This window comes from Colias philodice, chromosome 21, assembly GCF_061535455.1.
Source record: "Colias philodice isolate Cphi_HAF_F1 chromosome 21, ilColPhil1 Martin Lab GWU primary, whole genome shotgun sequence".
Taxonomy (NCBI): Eukaryota; Metazoa; Arthropoda; class Insecta; order Lepidoptera; family Pieridae; genus Colias; species Colias philodice.
Genome location: NC_143106.1, coordinates 9,425,781 through 9,445,720, shown reverse-complemented (window position 1 = coordinate 9,445,720; position 19,940 = coordinate 9,425,781). Strand labels below are relative to the sequence as shown.

General features: G+C 37.2%; 1 protein-coding gene across 1 annotated transcript in view; it reads right to left on the bottom strand.

Moving 5' to 3' along the window:
• mbo (Nuclear pore complex protein Nup88) overlaps positions 1 to 19,940 on the bottom strand; it is a 108,752-nt gene that overhangs the window by 9,103 nt on the left and 79,709 nt on the right. The window contains exons 3-13 of the mRNA XM_089708833.1: positions 12,702 to 12,815; positions 10,847 to 11,059; positions 10,000 to 10,165; positions 9,418 to 9,537; positions 8,466 to 8,565; positions 7,178 to 7,334; positions 4,958 to 5,057; positions 4,131 to 4,244; positions 3,401 to 3,538; positions 2,630 to 2,718; positions 1,829 to 1,985 (exon numbers count right to left, since the gene is read on the bottom strand). Coding sequence (XP_089564959.1) covers positions 1,829 to 1,985; positions 2,630 to 2,718; positions 3,401 to 3,538; positions 4,131 to 4,244; positions 4,958 to 5,057; positions 7,178 to 7,334; positions 8,466 to 8,565; positions 9,418 to 9,537; positions 10,000 to 10,165; positions 10,847 to 11,059; positions 12,702 to 12,815 — 1,468 coding nt within the window. The remainder of the gene's footprint in view (positions 1 to 1,828; positions 1,986 to 2,629; positions 2,719 to 3,400; positions 3,539 to 4,130; positions 4,245 to 4,957; positions 5,058 to 7,177; positions 7,335 to 8,465; positions 8,566 to 9,417; positions 9,538 to 9,999; positions 10,166 to 10,846; positions 11,060 to 12,701; positions 12,816 to 19,940) is intronic.

The window sequence follows — 19,940 nt, the reverse complement described above, 5'->3', positions numbered from 1 at the left end:
CGAGGTCCTGGTGCATTACCTGTGCTTCTGCTGCATTTCTCGAGCTCCTGGTGCATTACCTGTGCATCTGCTGCATTTCTCGTGCTTCTGTTGCATTTCTTGAGCTTCTGCTGCATTTCTCGAGCTCCTGGTGCATTACCTGTGCTTCTGTTGCATTTCTCGAGCTTTTGCTGCATTTCTCGAGCTCCTGGTGCATTACCTGTGCATCTGCTGCATTTCTCGTGCTTCTGCTGCATTTCTTGTGCCCTTGGTGCATTACCTGTACTTCTGTTGCATTTCTCGAGCTTCTGCTGCATTTCTCGAGCTCCTGGTGCATTACCTGTGCTTCTGCTGCATTTCTCGAGCTCCTGGTGCATTACCTGTGCTTCTGCTGCATTTCTCGAACTCCTGGTGCATTACCTGTGCTTCTGCTGCATTTCTCGAGGTCCTGGTGCATTACCTGTGCTTCTGCTGCATTTCTCGAGCTCCTGGTGCATTACCTGTGCTTCTGCTGCATTTCTCGAGCTCCTGGTGCATTACCTGTGCATCTGCTGCATTTCTCGTGCTTCTGTTGCATTTCTTGAGCTTCTGCTGCATTTCTCGAGCTCTTGGTGCATTACCTGTGCTTCTGCTGCATTTCTCGAGGTCCTGGTGCATTACCTGTGCTTCTGCTGCATTTCTCGAGCTCCTGGTGCATTACCTGTGCTACTGCTGCATTTCTCGAGCTCCTGGTGCATTACCTGTGCATCTGCTGCATTTCTCGTGCTTCTGGTGCATTACCTGTGCTTCTGCTGCATTTCTCGAGCTCCTGGTGCATTACCTGTGCTTCTGCTGCATTTCTCGAGGTCCTGGTGCATTACCTGTGCTTCTGCTGCATTTCTCGAGCTCCTGGTGCATTACCTGTGCTTCTGCTGCATTTCTCGAGGTCCTGGTGCATTACCTGTGCTTCTGCTGCATTTCTCGAGCTCCTGGTGCATTACCTGTGCTTCTGCTGCATTTCTCGAGGTCCTGGTGCATTACCTGTGCTTCTGCTGCATTTTTCGAGCTCCTGGTGCATTACCTGTGCTACTGCTGCATTTCTCGAGCTCCTGGTGCATTACCTGTGCATCTGCTGCATTTCTCGTGCTTCTGTTGCATTTCTTGAGCTTCTGCTGCATTTCTCGAGCTCCTGGTGCATTACCTGTGCTTCTGCTGCATTTCTCGAGCTTTTGCTGCATTTCTCGAGCTCCTGGTGCTTTACTTGTGCATCTGCTGCATTACCTGTGCATCTGCTGCATTTCTCGTGCTTCTGCTGCATTTCTTGTGCCCTTGGTGCATTACCTGTGCTTCTGTTGCATTTCTCGAGCTTCTGCTGCATTTCTCGAGCTCCTGGTGCATTACCTGTTCTTCTGCTGCATTTCTCGAGCTCCTGGTGCATTACCTGTGCTTCTGCTGCATTTCCCGAACTCCTGGTGCATTACCTGTGCTTCTGCTGCATTTCTCGAGCTCCTGGTGCATTACCTGTGCTTCTGCTGCATTTCTCGAGCTCCTGGTGCATTACCTGTGCATCTGCTGCATTTCTCGTGCTTCTGCTGCATTTCATGTGCCCCTGGTGCATTACCTGTGCTTCTGTTGCATTTCTCGAGCTTCTGCTGCTTTTCTCGAGCTCCTGGTGCATTACCTGTGCTTCTGTTGCATTTCTCGAGCTTTTGCTGCATTTCTCGAGCTCCTGGTGCATTATCCTTCTGCTGAATTATCTGTGCTTCTGCTGCATCACCTGTGCTTCTGCTGCATTACCTGTACTTCTGCTGCATCTCTCGTCTTTCATCTTTTGTGCTGCTACACATATACATGGTGATGCTGCACATACCGTCTGCTGGTAGGTATCAGCGTGTTCTCTGAGCGTGCGGCTTGTTGCCAGCATTTGTGCAGCTCGTTGGCGGTAGCTTTCAAGCTGTTGCAGCATTTCCCGCTCTTGCGGGCTGCTGCTGCTGTGCGAACGCAAATGGCGGATCACTGATGAACACCTGGAAACAGAGAAATCGTATGAGTAGAAATTAAACAACAAATGATTAGGAAAAAAAGACGTGTGTCACTCGGGGACTGCCGCGGTAAAGCTATTGCATGTTATGCCTTCAAGCCACACCTCCGCGCCCGTCGGAGTGGGGAGCGTGAGGTTTTTTCGTTACGGAATTTCTGGTTCGGTCCTCGCGCTCAAGGCCCGCGATAGAAGCTATGCAATAGCTTAAAAACAAGACATGATAAGTTTAGTTATGTAACAACACATGTTATGTCATATGTGTAGAAATGAAACAGCACATGATAAGTGTAGTAATGAAACAACATAAAAGTGTAGCAATGAGACAACACAAGATAAATGTAGTAATTAGTGTTGCGGGAAGTTGATTGAATTTTCTGGTTTTGTGTCTGCAACTCTTTAAAAAAAATATACTTTAATTTAAAAGAACGGAAAACGGGAGTGCAATGGTTAGTGTTAATGAAACACTTGACTCGACTGTAAGCTGTATAATACTGTATTGAACTGTTGTCACAACTGCCCTTATACTAAAGAACCACAGGACTATATAGTATGACGCACACATACATAACATACATTATACATTACACACTACAGGAGCAATTACAATATTTTATAAATAAAAAGTTCTACCTTTCTTTGATTTCCTCCTGACGTTTTTCGGCCAAATTTCTCTTTTCCAATAGAACTGCCGATTGCAACTGAACGTTTTCTATATCATTCTGAAAACATAAAAAAATATGTGCGTGTACTAGTGTACACACGTAAGAAGTGAAACTTCTTTATGACCTTATTTTTCAAAAAATAATTTACTATATGCAACTTTACAGAAGTACGTCGAATCAAAGATGGCGTAACGGAAAAATGTCACGCGTAACGAAAAAATGTTACACTAAATTTTTTTCCAACCCCGATAAAGAAGTTTCACTTCAATAATAAATATTATTATTTAAAACATTATACGTGACGTGCTAACTGTGCCTGATGTACGCGTAGATAGAATATTCCTTTGGACAGTTTTTGGGCGCTGCTCTGCTCTAGCATTTTATTGTCCCTCCATGGTCAAAAATGTATTACTACCATTCGACCATCACCATTGTTAATTTGTTCAATTATAATTTTCCATACCCAGCATTCATCCTAATTTTCCCACGTCAATCCGCCTCGAAAGAACAAATTTGTCAAATACATATCACCCTAAAGGCCGATTTTTCAATGCTTGGATAAAACTTATCCGTCCAATAAAGTATTACACGATAATATTCAAATGTCACGTAAACTGTCAAATACGGGCAATTAGAATACGTTTTTAAAATGGTAGTTTTATACATTATTCGACGAATAAGTTTTAAAAAATCGGCCCTAAAACTTTTCCCGATCACACGAGGGGATTTTCTCCCATACCTGCACTTCCCGATGCCAGGTCTGCTGTTGCTGCTGCAACGCTCTAAGTGCTGCTAACTTCGTGAGAACAGCAGCACCGGCCCGTTGTTGGCGAGACATGTATTGTTCCCGGAGTTTCACCGTCGCGGTGGTTAATAGCTGGAAAAGTTATTATTAATATTTAAAATGGAGAAAGGACAAGATTTCCTATCCTTTGGCTTAAATTTTATATTAGTCTGCAATGCAATAAATGCTTTCTTATCGGGGTTGGAAAAAAATTTAGTGTAACATTTTTTCGTTACGCGTGACATTTTTCCGTTACGCGCCATCTTTTTCTTATCCCTACCACGCGTGATTCGACGTATTTCTGTAAAGTTGCATATTATAGTAAATTATTTTTTGAAAAATAAGGTCATAAAGAAGTTTCACTTCTTACGTGTGTACACTAGTACATTTTTTTATGTTGATGACTATCATTGGCTTAAATTTTAAATTAGTCTGCAATGCAATAAATGCTTTCTTTCTTTCATTATAATACGGATAGAATGATAAATGGAGTGGAGAAAATACTCCAATAATAATTCTTTTTTCACAAATAAACCAAAACCGTCTCCAAATTGTCAGAACACGACAAAATTTAAATAGGATCAATCGGAAGGCACCATAAATCTAAACAAAGATTAATTCAAACGAATTGACCTCCTCTTTATTTAAAGTAGGTTAAAAAAAGGCCCATTTAAATAGAACTTACCTCCAAACACTCTTTAGGGCTGGGTTCCACATTCTTGTTCATCTTTAATAACGGCTGCGACACTTCCCGACTCAATATCTCTTGAATAATCGTAGTGAATGATAATTTTTGGCGCTGACAAACAAAAATAATTTAAAATTTGAGTTATTTCATATTTCACGAAGTCTATTAATACAAATTTATTCTTTTGTCTCAAAATAGCTCTAATTTTGTTTAACCATTTAAATATCACTACATAGTAGTATAAAACAAAGTCGCTTTCTCAGTCTCTATGTATGCTTAATTCTTTCAAACTATGCAACGGTTTTTTTAATAGATAGAGTGAATCAAGAGGGAGATTTTAGTACATAATTTATTAGGTTTTAGGCAAAGTGGACGAAGCCGCGGGCGGAAAGCTAATATTAAAGAATTAATTGATGAATCAATTATCATACACTAGCTGTGCCGCGCGGTTTCACCCGCATTGCTCCGCTCCTGTTGGTCTTAGCGTGATGATATATAGCCTATAGCCTTTCTCGATAAATGGGCTATCTAACACCGAAAGATTTTTTCAAATCGGACCAGTAGTTCCTGAGATTAGCGCGTTCAAACAAACAAACAAACTCTTCAGCTTTATAATATTAGTATAGATTTCATATTTCACGAATTCTAATAATACAAATTTTTGCGGTTGTTTCAAAATAGGTCTAGCAATGAATAAAAATATAGGAATCAATTGATGAATCAGAAATAAAACATGTATATTACTTATATAAGAAGAAAAAGAAAAAGAGATATATTTATATTAAGATTTATAATAAGAGTATAAAGAAAAAGAGAAAGATTACCTCTTTAAGTATTTTATTAATATCGTCATCGTCCAACGACGGGTTCTTCAGTTGCAGCTGTTTGAACAGCTGGTCCTCCAGGTCGTATGGCTCTAAACTCCTGGAAAAATAAAAGTCGTTATAAATTTTTGCAGTGTCTTGAAACCGTATGCATGTGTGAACTCATTCAGTTCCAAATTATTACGACATGAGCAACTTCAAGAAGAAAGGCTATTAGACCGGGCTCCAAGGAGATGTTCGTTTGCATAAATAGCGGACCTAAATCTGACTTCTGATATATATTGTATAGATCCCAGACATCCTATAGACAGATGTTGCCAACCAGTTTTGTGGTCCCCCTCCCCGCACCCCGGTAATTAAATATGGCATACAAAGAAAAAAATAAACATTTCCAAAACATGCCGCGTGGGGTATCAAATGAAAGAGCTTATTGAGTAGATCACGAATATATAGCATACTATAACATTTCTTACACTTTCTCTAAGATTTTTTAGAAAATTTACGAAAATGCTCCATTTTTGAGTTAACTTTAAACCACTAAAGATTGAAAACTCATGAATATATTTTTTAAATTATTATTTTAAATAATTAACAATAGTCCATTGTTTACGATTCAATAGTTCGTACAGTGAAATAGTTGCATGGGGGAGTGGGGGGAGCATTCAAAGATGGCGAGTATATTTTCAAGTTTATGCCAGAAATAAAGGCCTAATACAAAAATATCGGTGTCAGGGCTTAGAATAATTATCTCTGCACTGTCTTTGTGTTTGACAGAATGAAAAATATGGCAGAAAATTCTTGAATCAGCCTCTGTGTGATTAGATTTGGCATAAACTTGAAAATATACTCGCCATCTTTGGATGCTCCCCCCACTCCCCCATGCAACTATTTCACTGTACGAACTATTGAATCGTAAACAATGGACTATTGTTAATTATTTAAAATAATAATTTAAAAAATATATTCATGAGTTTTCAATCTATAGTGGTTTAAAGTTAACTCAAAAATGGACCATTTTCGTAAATTTTCTAAAAAATCTTAGAGAAAGTGTAAGAAATGTTATAGTATGCTATATATTCGTGATCTACTCAATAAGCTCTTTCATTTGATACCCCACGCGGCATGTTTTGGAAATGTTTATTTTTTTCTTTGTATGCCATATTTAATTACCGGGGTGCGGGGAAGGGGACCACAAAACTGGTTGGCAACATCTGTCTATAGGATGTCTGGGATCTATACAATATATATCAGGAGTCAGATTTAGGTCCGCTATTTATGCAAACGAACATCTCCTTGGAGCCTGCTCTATATTCCTCTCTTAAAAACCAGCAAATAGCTTGTAGAGCGAACACTCATGGGCGGCGACAACAAAAAAAAAAAATCATTGCCACTAAACCAAATCCTGCAAATAACCGATTCGGTAGAGAAAACAGATGTTCGAGCAGCGAACAAACATTTTATTTTAAACATTTATTACTTATTATCTATAGCTACATTACATATTACAATAATTGAGCAATAACGTAAGTTATGTCAAGCTGCCTCAGCAGTATTATCGTGCGACGGCCGAGCCGGCCGGAAAGTGCAATTCTTCCATAGCAGCGCCCGAGTGCTAATCTATCCGCTCGAATCCGCGTAAATTATATATAATTATTAGCGATAATTAAAGTGTTCCCAGTTGTCCCATAATATCATAGCATTATTAGCAGCATATTAGCGACCTAAATACAGTCCACATTCGATGTAATACGTAAACCGTACAACAGATGATTGATATTTTATCCTTGTATTGGTTGGAATTGTTCCGCGATAATGTATTTCACCTGGTAAATAGGCACATTGAAGTGGCGATGGGCTTGCCATGTGTTTAGGAGAATAGTCGATTAGGACTTATGGAGACATGTCAAGGTAAGTGTAGTGTAGGACAAGTCGTGAAGAAGGCTGGCGTTGGGTGGATGCGGTATACCCATATCTTTCATCTATTTATCTGTCTATCTATCTATCTTGTAAAATTTATTGTGTAAGTTAAATTAAGTCTGTGTGCAAACTACCTGTGTACTTTACTAATTATGTTAATTTATGTCTGTCAGCAATCATACCTGAGTCTTATTATATCTATCTACCGTAAGAAAGTGGCGACATTTGGAAGTTTACGTCCAGCATACGTTCCCGCACGTATATGGGATGATGATGATGATGATGATGATGACAGTATATCACCTGGCGACCATTTCCCCGCTAGAGCACAGCACGAGCAGCGAGTGGTGTGCGGCGGTTAGTCCCAGCGGTGGGCTTGCTTCACCCGTCGCTGTGCACAATAAGTGACGGGCCGTGGACGATTTGGACGAAATTAACGATAATACTGTGTCGATCTCACCTGAAACATTTGGTGGGAGCCATTGAGTTTGGATATCATATGTATAGCAAGACAAAATGAAAAAAAAAAAGACGGGTTGCACTGGGGGAGTGCCGGCAGAAGTGAAAACTTGATTATTAACGTTGAGCATGTTTGATATCCATCCGTCTTACGCTTTTTCGATCAGGTCACGTGTCCTGACGCGAGTTTAAGATTTTATACCCAACACCGCTAAAGAAGTTTTCACTTCAAAAAAAATTGAATTGTCCGTGATAAATAGAATTCACAGTCGAAACTCGTTAAGCGATTGCAGCTTCACTGAGAAACTTGATCAGAAAATCATAAAATTATAAAAAAAAATCCGTAATAATTATACTTTTGTCCCGGCTTCGTCCGTGGTACATGTCTTTGTTTTCTCCCCATAAGAACCATCCTCGTATTTAAAGGAATATAATAAAAAAAAAAAAGAATTAACGAAATCGGTTCAGTCGTTCTCGAATTTTACGCTTACCAACACATTAGGGCGATTCATTTTTATAAAAGCAAAGGTTGCCATTTATAAAAAAAATACTATAATTTGACAAAAGTTAATACAAATCTATACTAATATAAAACTGATTTTTTTTTTTATTTGAACGCGCTAATCTCAGGAACTACTGGTCCAATTTGAAAAATTATTTCGGTGTTAGATAGCCCATTTATCGAGGAGGCTATATATCATCACGCTAAGACCAACAGGAGAGGAGCACTATGGGTAAAACCGCGGAGCACAGCTAGTCACCTATAAAAGCAAGGGTTGCCATATAATCAAAATTTAGTATAATTTAACAAAAAATAATACAAAAAAGACGTGTGGCACTCGGGGACTGCCGCGGTAAAGCTATTGCATGCTATGCCTTCAAGCCACACCTCCGCCCGTCGGAGTGGGGAGCGTGAGGTTTTTTCGTTACGGAATTTCTCGATTCGGTCCCCGCGATAGAAACTATGCAATAGCTTAAAAAAAATAACGAAATCGGTTTGGTTGTTCTCGAGATTTGCGCAACACATTTGGCGATTAATTTTTATTAGCACCTATAAAAGCAAGGGTTGCCATATAATCAAAATTTAGTATAATTTAACAAAAATTAATACAAATAATAAAGTTAAACTCACTCTCATCAGCCAAAGCGAAGTCGTTCAAATACTCGAGCACGGGCAGTGTGATCGCATGCACGCCGCCCGCATGCATGCATGCATATGTGTTGCCGACACACTGAAATATTCGGCATGTTTCTTTTAAATTTTATATTACTATAATTGTAGCTCAGTGGTTAAAGGTTACAAAATCAATCAATAAAAAAAAAGACGGGATGCACTCCGGGTGTGCCGGCAGAAGTAAAAACTTGATTATTAACGTTGAGCATGTTTGATATCCATCCGTCTTACGCTTTTTCGATCAGGTCACGTGTCCTGACGCGAGTTTAAGATTTTCTACCCAACGCCGCTACAGAAGTTTTCACTTCAAAAAGTCGGTAGTTCGATGATATCTTAACAAGTTAGAATATCAATTTTATGCAGATATCATCACAGCTATAATCGATGATGAAAATATCATAAAAAAATATTGACAAAATTTGATAATAATAAACCGAGCATTCGCTAAAAATAGCAGGATAGAGCAGGTATAGGTAAATAAATAAGTTAATATTATTTCTCACAAAATCAACTGCTCGATTCCTATGTATATTCACTTTTCAAATATCCAAAATGTCATTAGTTTTCTCCCAATTCACTCTATATGCGTCGTATCCATAATATTATAAATGCGAAAGTAACTCTGTCTGTCTGTCTGTTACTCAATCACGCCTAAACTATACTGAACCAATTTGCTTGAAATTTGGTATGGAGATATTTTGATACCCGAGAAAGGACATAGGCTACTTTTTATTACGAAATATGTACCACGGGCGAAGCCGGGGCGGACCACTAGTATTCTATATACGTCGCAGCTAATTTTTATTATCAGCTGTTTTAATAAGTGCTTAGGCTCTTTAATAAACGGCGCCGTATATCATAATAATAAAGAACAGAATATTGGTTTTTAAATGTCTGTCCATGTACATACCGGATATAGATGCACTGGATAGGCGAAAGGCACGTCATCTTTACTGGACAGTACAATGTTCAATTCCACGGATTCTACTACGTAGAGGGCGTAACCATCGCCATCTTTGTCTTCTGTCGGCTGAAAAATTGCGTTTATTGATGTTTACAAAAAATGTTTAATCTTTTATTACTTATTTTTATTTTTTTATATTTAAAGCGATCTTTAAATATTAAAAAATGTGTGCGTGTACTAGTGTACACACGTAAGAAGTGAAACTTCTTTATGACTTTAAAAATGTCACGAGTATGGCGTAACGCAAAAATGTCACGCGTACGGCGTAACGCAAAAATGTTACACTAAAATTTTGTCCAACCCCGATAAAGAAGTTTCACTTCAAAAAATACAATAACAAAAAAAAAATGTTGTGTGGTTTTATGAAACCACGGTAAAAGTGAAACTTTCCGAACACTGCTTTATACCGACTCGGCAGCCGACCGTCACGCGACATGCGCTTAACAGACCAAAAAGTTTGAGACGATGTAATAAAAGTTTCACTTTAAAAGAGAAATTTAAAAGAGAAATAAAGAATAAGATACTCACGCACGGTAACAACAAACAGTGATACAAAGTCGCAGAAGCACTAGCCACGACAACTAACGCAGCAGGAGCCGCGGGCAAGCACGCTATCGCACACGACTCCGCGCCGTAGTTGTCGTCCGCTGCGGGGTACATTGCTAGCGGGCCGCGGATTTGTGCGTGGAGTGGGCTGGAAGGCGAGTAATAGATGGTGAACGAAAAATGGTAGGAGTTACACGTATCGTTTACCGCAGAGTCAATGATATCTATACAAATATTATAAAGCTGAAGAGTTTGTTTGTTTGTTTGAACGCGCTAATCTCAGGAACTACAGGGCGGATTTGAAAAATTCTTTCAGTGTTAGATAGCCCATTTATCGAGGAAGGCTATAGGCTATATATCATCACGCTAAGACCAACTTGAGCGGAGCCATGCGGGCGAAACCGCGGAGCGCAGCTAGAGATAAATAAAAACGTATAGGTTGTTAGCACTCCGGGAGTGACACATCAAAATGTGGCTCCTAAGCAACAATTTTCTTCAGAACGTTCTCTTTTTCGCTTAGGATAGTGCGCTGTGATCTCATGTGCGCGATAGTGTGTCGCGGTCAGTTTGTATCTCGAATGTTGTGTAACACCGTTTTTTTAAATTATAATTGCGCAGCATATATTGTTAGCGGACAACTATAAGCTAATTAATCTTCTGTGATGATGAAACTATTTAAGCCTTATTGCAAAAAAAAAAATCCGTTATTGATAGTATAATATATTATCTTTAATTTACCTCAAAGAAAAAAAGAGTAAAAATGTATTTAGATCATAGTCCAGAAAGACACGAGCAAATACGACAAAACAACAAATAGGACAAACATTACCTGCTACTATCCAAGAAATTACTGTTCATCATGTACACATCCCCGTTCCCGCTGAGGATCAGCAAGTGCTCGCTGTCCGGTGTCGGCGTGAAGTCCACAGCGCTGTCCCCGAAGTTGTCCAGTAATGTCATGCCGAGAGATCCCACTGGTTTCGGTCCTATTGAGAACGATTTCACCATTTTCGGGCCAGCCTTTAGCGCTATGTTGTAGAGCCTGGAATGGTTATGTTGTTCTGTTATTATTGATCAGTGGCGTGCATTCCATAAAGACATAAAGACACTGCCTACCCTACCATTTACCAAACTCTGATCAATATTTAATATGCATAAATGAAATTCACAGCGTCATTAAATTTTAATGTAGTTATGAAATAAAAATATATTTCAAATATATTTTAGATCCATCTATCGGTATTTTGGTAGCATTATTATCTAATTTCTATAACACCGGCTCGGCTCAAGTCACTATTCATATTTCATGCGCTGCACTAGCGCCGCCACAGGACCCAGTACGTCACGGGACGGCAAAGGCACAAACTATCCGTGTCTAAGTTTTTATATGTGTGCTCTGCGTGTCTACGCATATTTTATATGTGTGCGTGCCTATAAACACGGCACACTGATGTAATAAAACCACGCACACAAACACACAAGGTAGGCAGTGTCTTTTTACGAAGATATACGAATTAGGTACGATACATCGAAAGTCGAAACTGAAGTTGAATATGCGACCAATTTAAGAAGTGTGATAATGTATACAATTTTGTAGCGGTAAAGACCATCTGCAAATAGTATCATTATTCGTTTGTTTTGTTTTGGAAATAACAAACGTTTACTTTGAGGTTAAATTTGTTTTTTGAGAAAATTAATAATGTTTACTACGACAATTTGTAAGTGAAGTGTTTTGAGAGTAACTAAATAGATTATGTATATCATCAGTGTATTTTGTAAGATAATAAGGCATACCTAATTTAACGAAAAATTCTTATTTTTGTTTTATGAATAAACTTTTATCAAACAGAGAGTGATAGGAAAAAGGCCGATCTATAAATGGATCTATACCGGAATTTGTAATACACAAAGGTAAAGTTAATCATTAATTACATAATATAGAATACTAGTTAGGATATCATACCTACTTTGACAATTATTTTATAGATAATATGACCTATGTTCGTGATATGTTTTCCATTATTTTGCGGAAATACTATGTATCTCCAATCAAATATCAGTACTGCAATATGAAATATTAGTTTTTATGACTTATTATCATTGCAATATTTCTGCCTACCCTGTCCAAAAACTCTGTGCACGCCCCTGTTATTGATGATAGATCTTAATACTATTATAAAGGCGAAAGTTTGTTTGGATGTATGGATGTATGGATGTTTGTTACTCTTTCACGTAAAAACTACTGAACCGATTACAATGAAATTTAGCACACATATAGAGGGTAACTTGGATTAACACATAGGATAGTTTTTATCCCGGAAATCCCACGGGAACGGGAACTATGCGGGTTTTCCTTTGAAAACGCGGGCGAAGCCGCGGGCGGAAATCTAGTAAGAAATAAATGTTAACGGATTTTTTTTTGAGAATTCATAAATTTGCAATTTTCAAGTTGGGGTCGCTAAAGAATATGAGTACCTTACCATGAGATTTTACTGTAAAATAAAATAAAATTCTTGTCCAAATTAATTGATAATGATTAACAAATTAAGATCAGAAGCGAGAGCTTTTTAAATTTCCATACATTAAATGCTCTCGATAACGATACGAATACTTTGCCAATACTTCCTTGCGCTTCAATAATTGAACTTTTCAAAATGGTCGATAATATGTGGTAGGATACTCACCTCATAGTATTATCAGACATCAAGACGAGGAGATGTGACAGCGACTTCGGATGCCACTGCACCCTCAGCACCTCGCCCTGGGAGTACAGGAACCTCTCGTCCAGGGAGAAACTCCTGAAAATGTAATATGGAATGTTAAATACAAATAAATTGACGTTTTGGAAAATTTTGTGAATTTAACTATATTTTTGGTGGAGTGGTTACTTGACTACTTAAATCTTTATATGTATCTATAGTCCTTTTCACCTATGATGATTCCTGTGACACTTCATCGTGTTCCGAATTACGTATTTTATGTTTAAAACGCCAAAATAATTTTAGTGCATAATATTTTTATTTTATGGCGGCATTATTACCAAAAATATAAAAATGAAACATCTTAAGCTTATAAATCAAAAACAGTATTGTTTAGTTTAATATAATGAAAAATAAAATAAAATAACACAAAAATATAATACCTACGCAATTTGTGTACATGAAATGGATCGTTGAAAAATCATAGAGTTGGAAAATCATATAATCGGCGCCCATCTTGTGATCGTTTGTCAATCGAGTCAATCGTCTGTACGAGTGCGTCAGCCTTGTATACAAGTTGCATTTTTATATTGATACTTTACGTGGTATTCTGTTATTGTTACTAATTGTTATTGTTGACTTTTTGTTGCTGTTGTTTGCTAAGTTTCCTTAGTTAATTGTTGGCGAAATGCCGAAAAAACTAATTTTGGTACTTTATTCAAATCGATTTCATTTCCATATAAAATATTATCGATTATCGGAAACAATTGATACGATTTCAGTAAAGACATCTCTACACGTGTCAAAAATCGATGTGTCACAGAAATCATCTTAGGTGGAAAGGACTATAGTTAAAATATATTTCATTAAAGATCGATTTATAATTTTTACTCAATAAATAAGTTGTTTGTTAAATCCAAAAAATTGACTGTTTGATGAAACATTCTCTTCTCTCGTATTACATTAAATTAAAATATATGCTTTCTGCTTGAACTATAGCCGTACTTCGTTTCTCCCTTCTCATTTATCATGCCTTGTAGAATATTTTAATATTCTTTACTTATATTTAATAAATTGATTTTGGTGTAACACTGCTCTTCCCGAATTCGTTCGGATTAACCAGATAAAAAAATAGGTAAAAATAATATAGTAGTTGTTGAATTTATTCTTTACTTATAAAAATGCAATTTATTCCTCTTTATTCTATTGTAGACATTCAAAGAAAAGGCATCAAAATTTATCAAATACTGGACATACAATTAACACCATCTCTTAACTTTCCACGCGACTTGCCAATATTTCTTTTACACCCGTCTTTCCCCATACAGCTAAATAAAGAATGACGTACACTGGAAATTCCGAACCTTTCCATTATCAGTAAAAAAGGGTTACCCTTCATTAATCCCATGATAAATACCCTCAAAAGATTCGCGGTTTCGCCCGATTTTTCCCCACAATTAAATTAACGATTGGAAAGTGGCTGGCGGTCTTTTGTAGAACAAAGGGTATGTTTGTTTTAAATATAAGTGAAATGTTGAAAAAAATGTATAAAATATGCGATGTAAGTGATTTACAGTTATGTGTATCGTCTATATTTTTTTTATTCGTTACATGCTAATGCTATGCGCTTCAAGTATAAGAGTAGAACGCAATTAAATAATATTTTGAAGTATAAAAAATGCAATTTTATTTTAATTAGGTACAAATAAGAGGTAAAGAGGAGACTTATTAGGTAGTAAGTTAGTTCTTTACTTCTTTGTGTTAATTATTATTTGATCAGTAAATTTTTACGAACAATTACTTTCAACACGTCACATCAAACACATCACAAGCTAGATAGATTAAAACGTTCCCACAAACATTTAAGAAACCGCAACCCCCCACCACGCTCTCGTAAATCACACCGTTCGCATACCAAAGGGTCACTTTTTACCGCACGAAAGAAAAAGGGTAACAAATGATCGTGCATTAGAACAAACGGCGTACAAATACTCGCCCGACCTGCCCCGGAACAAAAACCGATAAAAACCCGGGCAAGGTTCCGATTCGGTAAAAAATAAGAATCAGACAAAGGCCGACGCGTCGCGCGCGACCTATACATGTCCAGTTTTTTTACGACCCTCTGCCCTTTTGTCCTTCCGGGCCTCTTTTTTAAATAGATCAACGAGGGTAAGTAAAGACCGGCGGACATCCCTGAAATATTATTGTGGATTTTTCTCCACCGTATTCATAAATATTTCGACCGGCCGCTCCTCCGCCCCCCCGGCGGCGGGCGATCCGACGAATTATAAATTCGGTTAATAAAATATGATACGATAGAACCGCTTTTTTGCCGCGGACCTCTATTATATTATGTTTAATTTAAATATGAATAATTAAATTTAAAAAGGAAATCTCGGGCTAATGAAATTTTTGTTTTCGAGATAATGAATTGAAAACACGTCGCGGCCGCGGTGTCGCCTCGCTGTTATTCTTTTGCGCTCATTCGGATTCAGGGTACGTGTAAAAAATGCCCGAGTGAAAAAAATATATTTTAATTTATTAATTACGACGATGAATTATATTTTTCCAGGCTTATCTGGGCCCGTGGCGCTATCGCAGCGCCGCACGGCTCTCTCTTTCCAAACACAGCCGTAATGGGTTAATTTAAACAAATTTTCTTGTATGTTATGTAATTGTTATTCATAGTAACATAGTAATATAAATGTATGAAATATGGTGAAAGATCTCTCAAGAACTGTAGTAAACTTTGTCTTGGGCTGCAGAGTTGTATAAGAGTGATATGGAATTAATCTGTTTTCAAGGTAGCGAACGTCATATTTATATCAATTTGTATATCTGCTAATCTTTCTATGCAAGCAACATATTATTAATTGTTGACTGTATCTACGGTGAGTAGTTTTTAGTTGCCATTTCATCTACAACGTCGCAAAGTTATAAAGTGGATACGAAATTGATATTAGACAATATTTACATCTTTCTAATTAACTGAAAGATAGGATATCTTATGATATACGTCTTCTAAATACTTTAAGTTATTTAGAAGATGTATATCATAAGATTATTGTTACAAAATGAAAAGAAACGCAGATAGAAGAAATGTTTGAAAATGCATACAAATATTAATATATGAAATAAATAGAACGTTTCTATATCTAAAAATAAAATTTAAGTAATAATGATGAACTTAATTATTTTAATTACTTATATTAAAAGTCAGTTTCTTAATTGAGAATCGATTTGATTAAATTTGAGAAACCTTATGTCAGATACAATAACACAAGTATGGTTTAGTATCTAATCTGTGGTATGGTTCGAGACGTTCATAAAGTTAAATATTCAATTAAGAAATCGGCCGCATGAACTCGTAGATAATATTATGAAGAAAGAGACATTATAAAACAATTTAAACCAAGCATGTAATAAATACAAGACAACCCGTCCTCGCAAAGTATTTAATCAACACAAACGCTTGCGGATTAAAAAAATCCACAACCAACCGAGAAATATTTAAAACAAAAAGGCATCGATCCTCCACAACAACCGCGAGGGATTAAAATCGTAACGCAAAACATTCGAATACAATACTAACGAATTGATACAAATACTCATTAGGAGCGGGCCGGCCGCGCCCGGTCCCCCCGATACCGACGCTACAATCCACATCCGACGTACAAATATTATCTCAAATTCCTTCTCATTTATAATCCTTTTGTGTCCTCGGAGCGTCCTCCGTCGGGCCCCCCTCCTCGTGGGGGGAGGTGGGGTATTTTTATATTTTTAATCGCGTTGGGCATTATCCGAATGGACATTGGCGGTCGTCTGTCGCTGCTGGCTATGATAAATTCTTGCGTTCGACACTCGCGGTGTTTTGTTTTGTCCCTTCCTTTTATTTCGACATCATTAATTACATCTATTTGTCTGCCGGTGACTGTATTCTTTCGATTTCTTAGACGATTAAAAATGATCCTCGCTTCCGATAGGGGGTGTGGAATTGATCACTTTCTTTTATTGAATATTATTTTTTGCGGTCGCTTTTTCGCGCCGGTGATTGATGCTAATTTGCGTTTGACTTGGATGGATTTTCTCAATTTTCTTTTAACAAAACTTTGGAATTTTTTTAATTTATTTCATAATATACCAGCAACGATCGTTGATTTATCACAGTTTGATTTACAACAATATACGAATTAACATTTTTGTATAAAAATCACTACGAATAATGTTAAACGAAAAAACCTCTAACTAGTCTAACTAAGGACTAGCCCGTAAACTTAAGAATTTAATTAATTTTTTTTAAGTTGAATTAATATAACCTAGCTTTACACCCATTAATAAAATATAAGACACTTAACCACATACGTATGTATATAAAATATTACACCCGTTAAAGGTCAAATGTCATTCGAAGCAATCTTCAAAATGTTAGTCGTACTTGTGATTTTGCGTTAGTAATTAGTTATCCCTTATCTGGGAACACGAAGTGGATATATCATTTTGTCAAACTGTATTCCGTTTGATGAATCGTTTATTATAACACTAGATTTCCGCCCGCGGCTTCGCCCGCGTTTTCAAAGGAAAACCCGCATAGTTCTCGTTCCCGTGGGATTTCCGGGATAAAAACTATCCTATGTGTTAATCCAAGTTACCCTCTATATGTGTGCTAAATTTCATTGTAATCGGTTCAGTAGTTTTTACGTGAAAGAGTAACAAACATCCATACATCTATACATCCATACATCCATACATCCATACATCCTTACAAACTTTCGCCTTTATAATAGTATTAAGAAAGATTAAGATTAAGATTAAGATTAAGATAAGAATAAGAATATTAAGAATAAGAATTAAGATATTAAGATGGTGATTTCGTATGTCACAAGTTACGAAGGATTATGAGGACCTATTTGAAATTATAGCATAACTAGTGGTCCGCCCCGGCTTCGCCCGTGGTACCTACATGTTTAAACTATCCTGTCTCTCAAGTTGGATCGAACTGCACATGGTGTGCGAATTTTATTATAATCGGTTAAGTGGTTTAGGAGTCCATTGAGGACACACATTGTGACACGAGATTTATATATATTAAGAAAGTTCACCTGAATTCGAATATTTGTTGTAGAAAATAAAAATAAGATGTAGATAGATTGAAGATTAGATAGAGATTAATTTATTCATAGTAAAGACTTAAATACCTGTATAGTAAGGAAATATTCGAAGCAACATTAATATCAATTTTTTTGTCTATGTCTTTACTTTTCTTCTTAATCCTGTCCATATTATTAATAAATAATAGAATAATCCGGTCCCATTTTCTTATTTCAGCAAAATCGATGCTATCGATAAACATCTTCACACCACAAACTTTTAAGACAGGCTATTAAATCATTAGTTTAAACTTCGACCACTAAATAGCCCATCAATTTGGCCAAATAAAAACGTAACCATTACGAAATTTAACTCTGAAATATCCATTTCGCTAGCTCCATTAAACGCAAAAAACAAGAACAATATCTTCCGTTAGATAAAATTCGAAAAAAGTTTAATGGTACCCAAATCCCGCTCCGATAAAAATACCCTCAATATTTTATAAAATTCGAATTCATGCAGATCCCTTTATTACGGTGGAACGGACGGACGACCCCGCTTTACTTTACATATATAGAGAAATATTCTTGAGTTAAATGATTTTTTGGAAATCGCCCGCGACATGCGGCAAGCGAAAGCCATCAATTTTGTGTATCCCTTGATCTGAGTATGTGGTGTCTTTGAACTTAAAATATAAATAATTGTATGATGATGTCTTGTAAGAAGATTGAGTCATGTCAAAGTGTTTACTGATACGAAATATACAAATATATGAGCGGCACTGTTTATTTTATAACTAGTAAAGTTGTTAAAAGAAGCAACTAATCTAAGGCTAGTGCAGTGGCTCAGTGGTGAGGAACTCGGACTTCAATTCCATAAGCCGGGTGTTCGAGATCAGACGACGGTGCAGAAAATAAATAGATTCTTCAATTTATCTGCGCATGTAATAACATCACTACCTACCGATCTAAACGGCGAAGAAAAATATCGTGATGACACTGACATTCTGAATCAAAACTTCGACGACATGTGACATCCATCAATCTGTAATTGGCCCTTTAGATACCTACTTTGAGTTTAGTTTCTATAACGCCACATTCTTCAGCATCTTGCCTCACAATATATGCCTCTAAATCTATGTAGATTCGAACCCCACACTGGCCCGTACGTACGGATAAGGCGCACACCATAAATCGGGTCGCGCCACTAGTCACGGCACATTTAGCACGACTGCGCTGTTCCTACGTTTTATTAGATGTTCTGGACACACTGATAAACAATAGACTTTGTTGTGCTCTCGATTGCATTGTTTTAAAGATTTAGTTAATTGTTACTATCATTTGGAGGCTTTATGATGTGTAACGTAGAAGTGAGGTTATAGGTTAATTGTTTTTTTAAGTTAGGATGGTACAAAAATTTTCTTTAACAAGAAAGTTTTTTTAAATTATTGAAAATTTTACTTGTCTTTTTTCATAGTAATATTTATTGTGCCTATCTAGTAAAGCATACCACAACATCATACATTTTTCTTTAATTTTGTACCTTTCAACATACAAAAATTCGTACACCTACAAGTTTCAAAAGATCAAACACGGCAAAAAAATCAGCACTTGTCGAGAATCCATAAAAATGCCCCGGGAGTCTATCCGGCAAGTGGTTAAAAAAACGATCATCGTATTCCACACGCATTATCCGGTTAAAACAACACTTCCGTGCATTTCGTGTGCGATTTTTAAAACCGACCCGAGTCCTCCTTTTTGCCGACCGCGGTCGCGCTTCAAACTGTTTAATGATTTGAAAAACGTGTTCTATCAGCCTTTACCGGGAAACAACCGAAAAAAAGTCCACAACAAAGGGTACAGAGTGCAAATAGACACGGATACCCGCGATTTGAACGTTCCGGAAGAGTTTGGCACGCGATTTTGGAACTTACAATCCAGGAATTAGATCCACGTATTTTGCAGCGTCGTTAGAACACGTTTGCCGAAATGTTGGCACTCAGATCTCATCGGCAATTTATTATATTCAGCCGGTTCGGAATTTACGATTATTTGAACTGGACAATGGTCGGTGGCGATTGGCGATGTTATTTTTTCTAACGCCAATATAACCGCGGGATAATGTATGGGACACGAT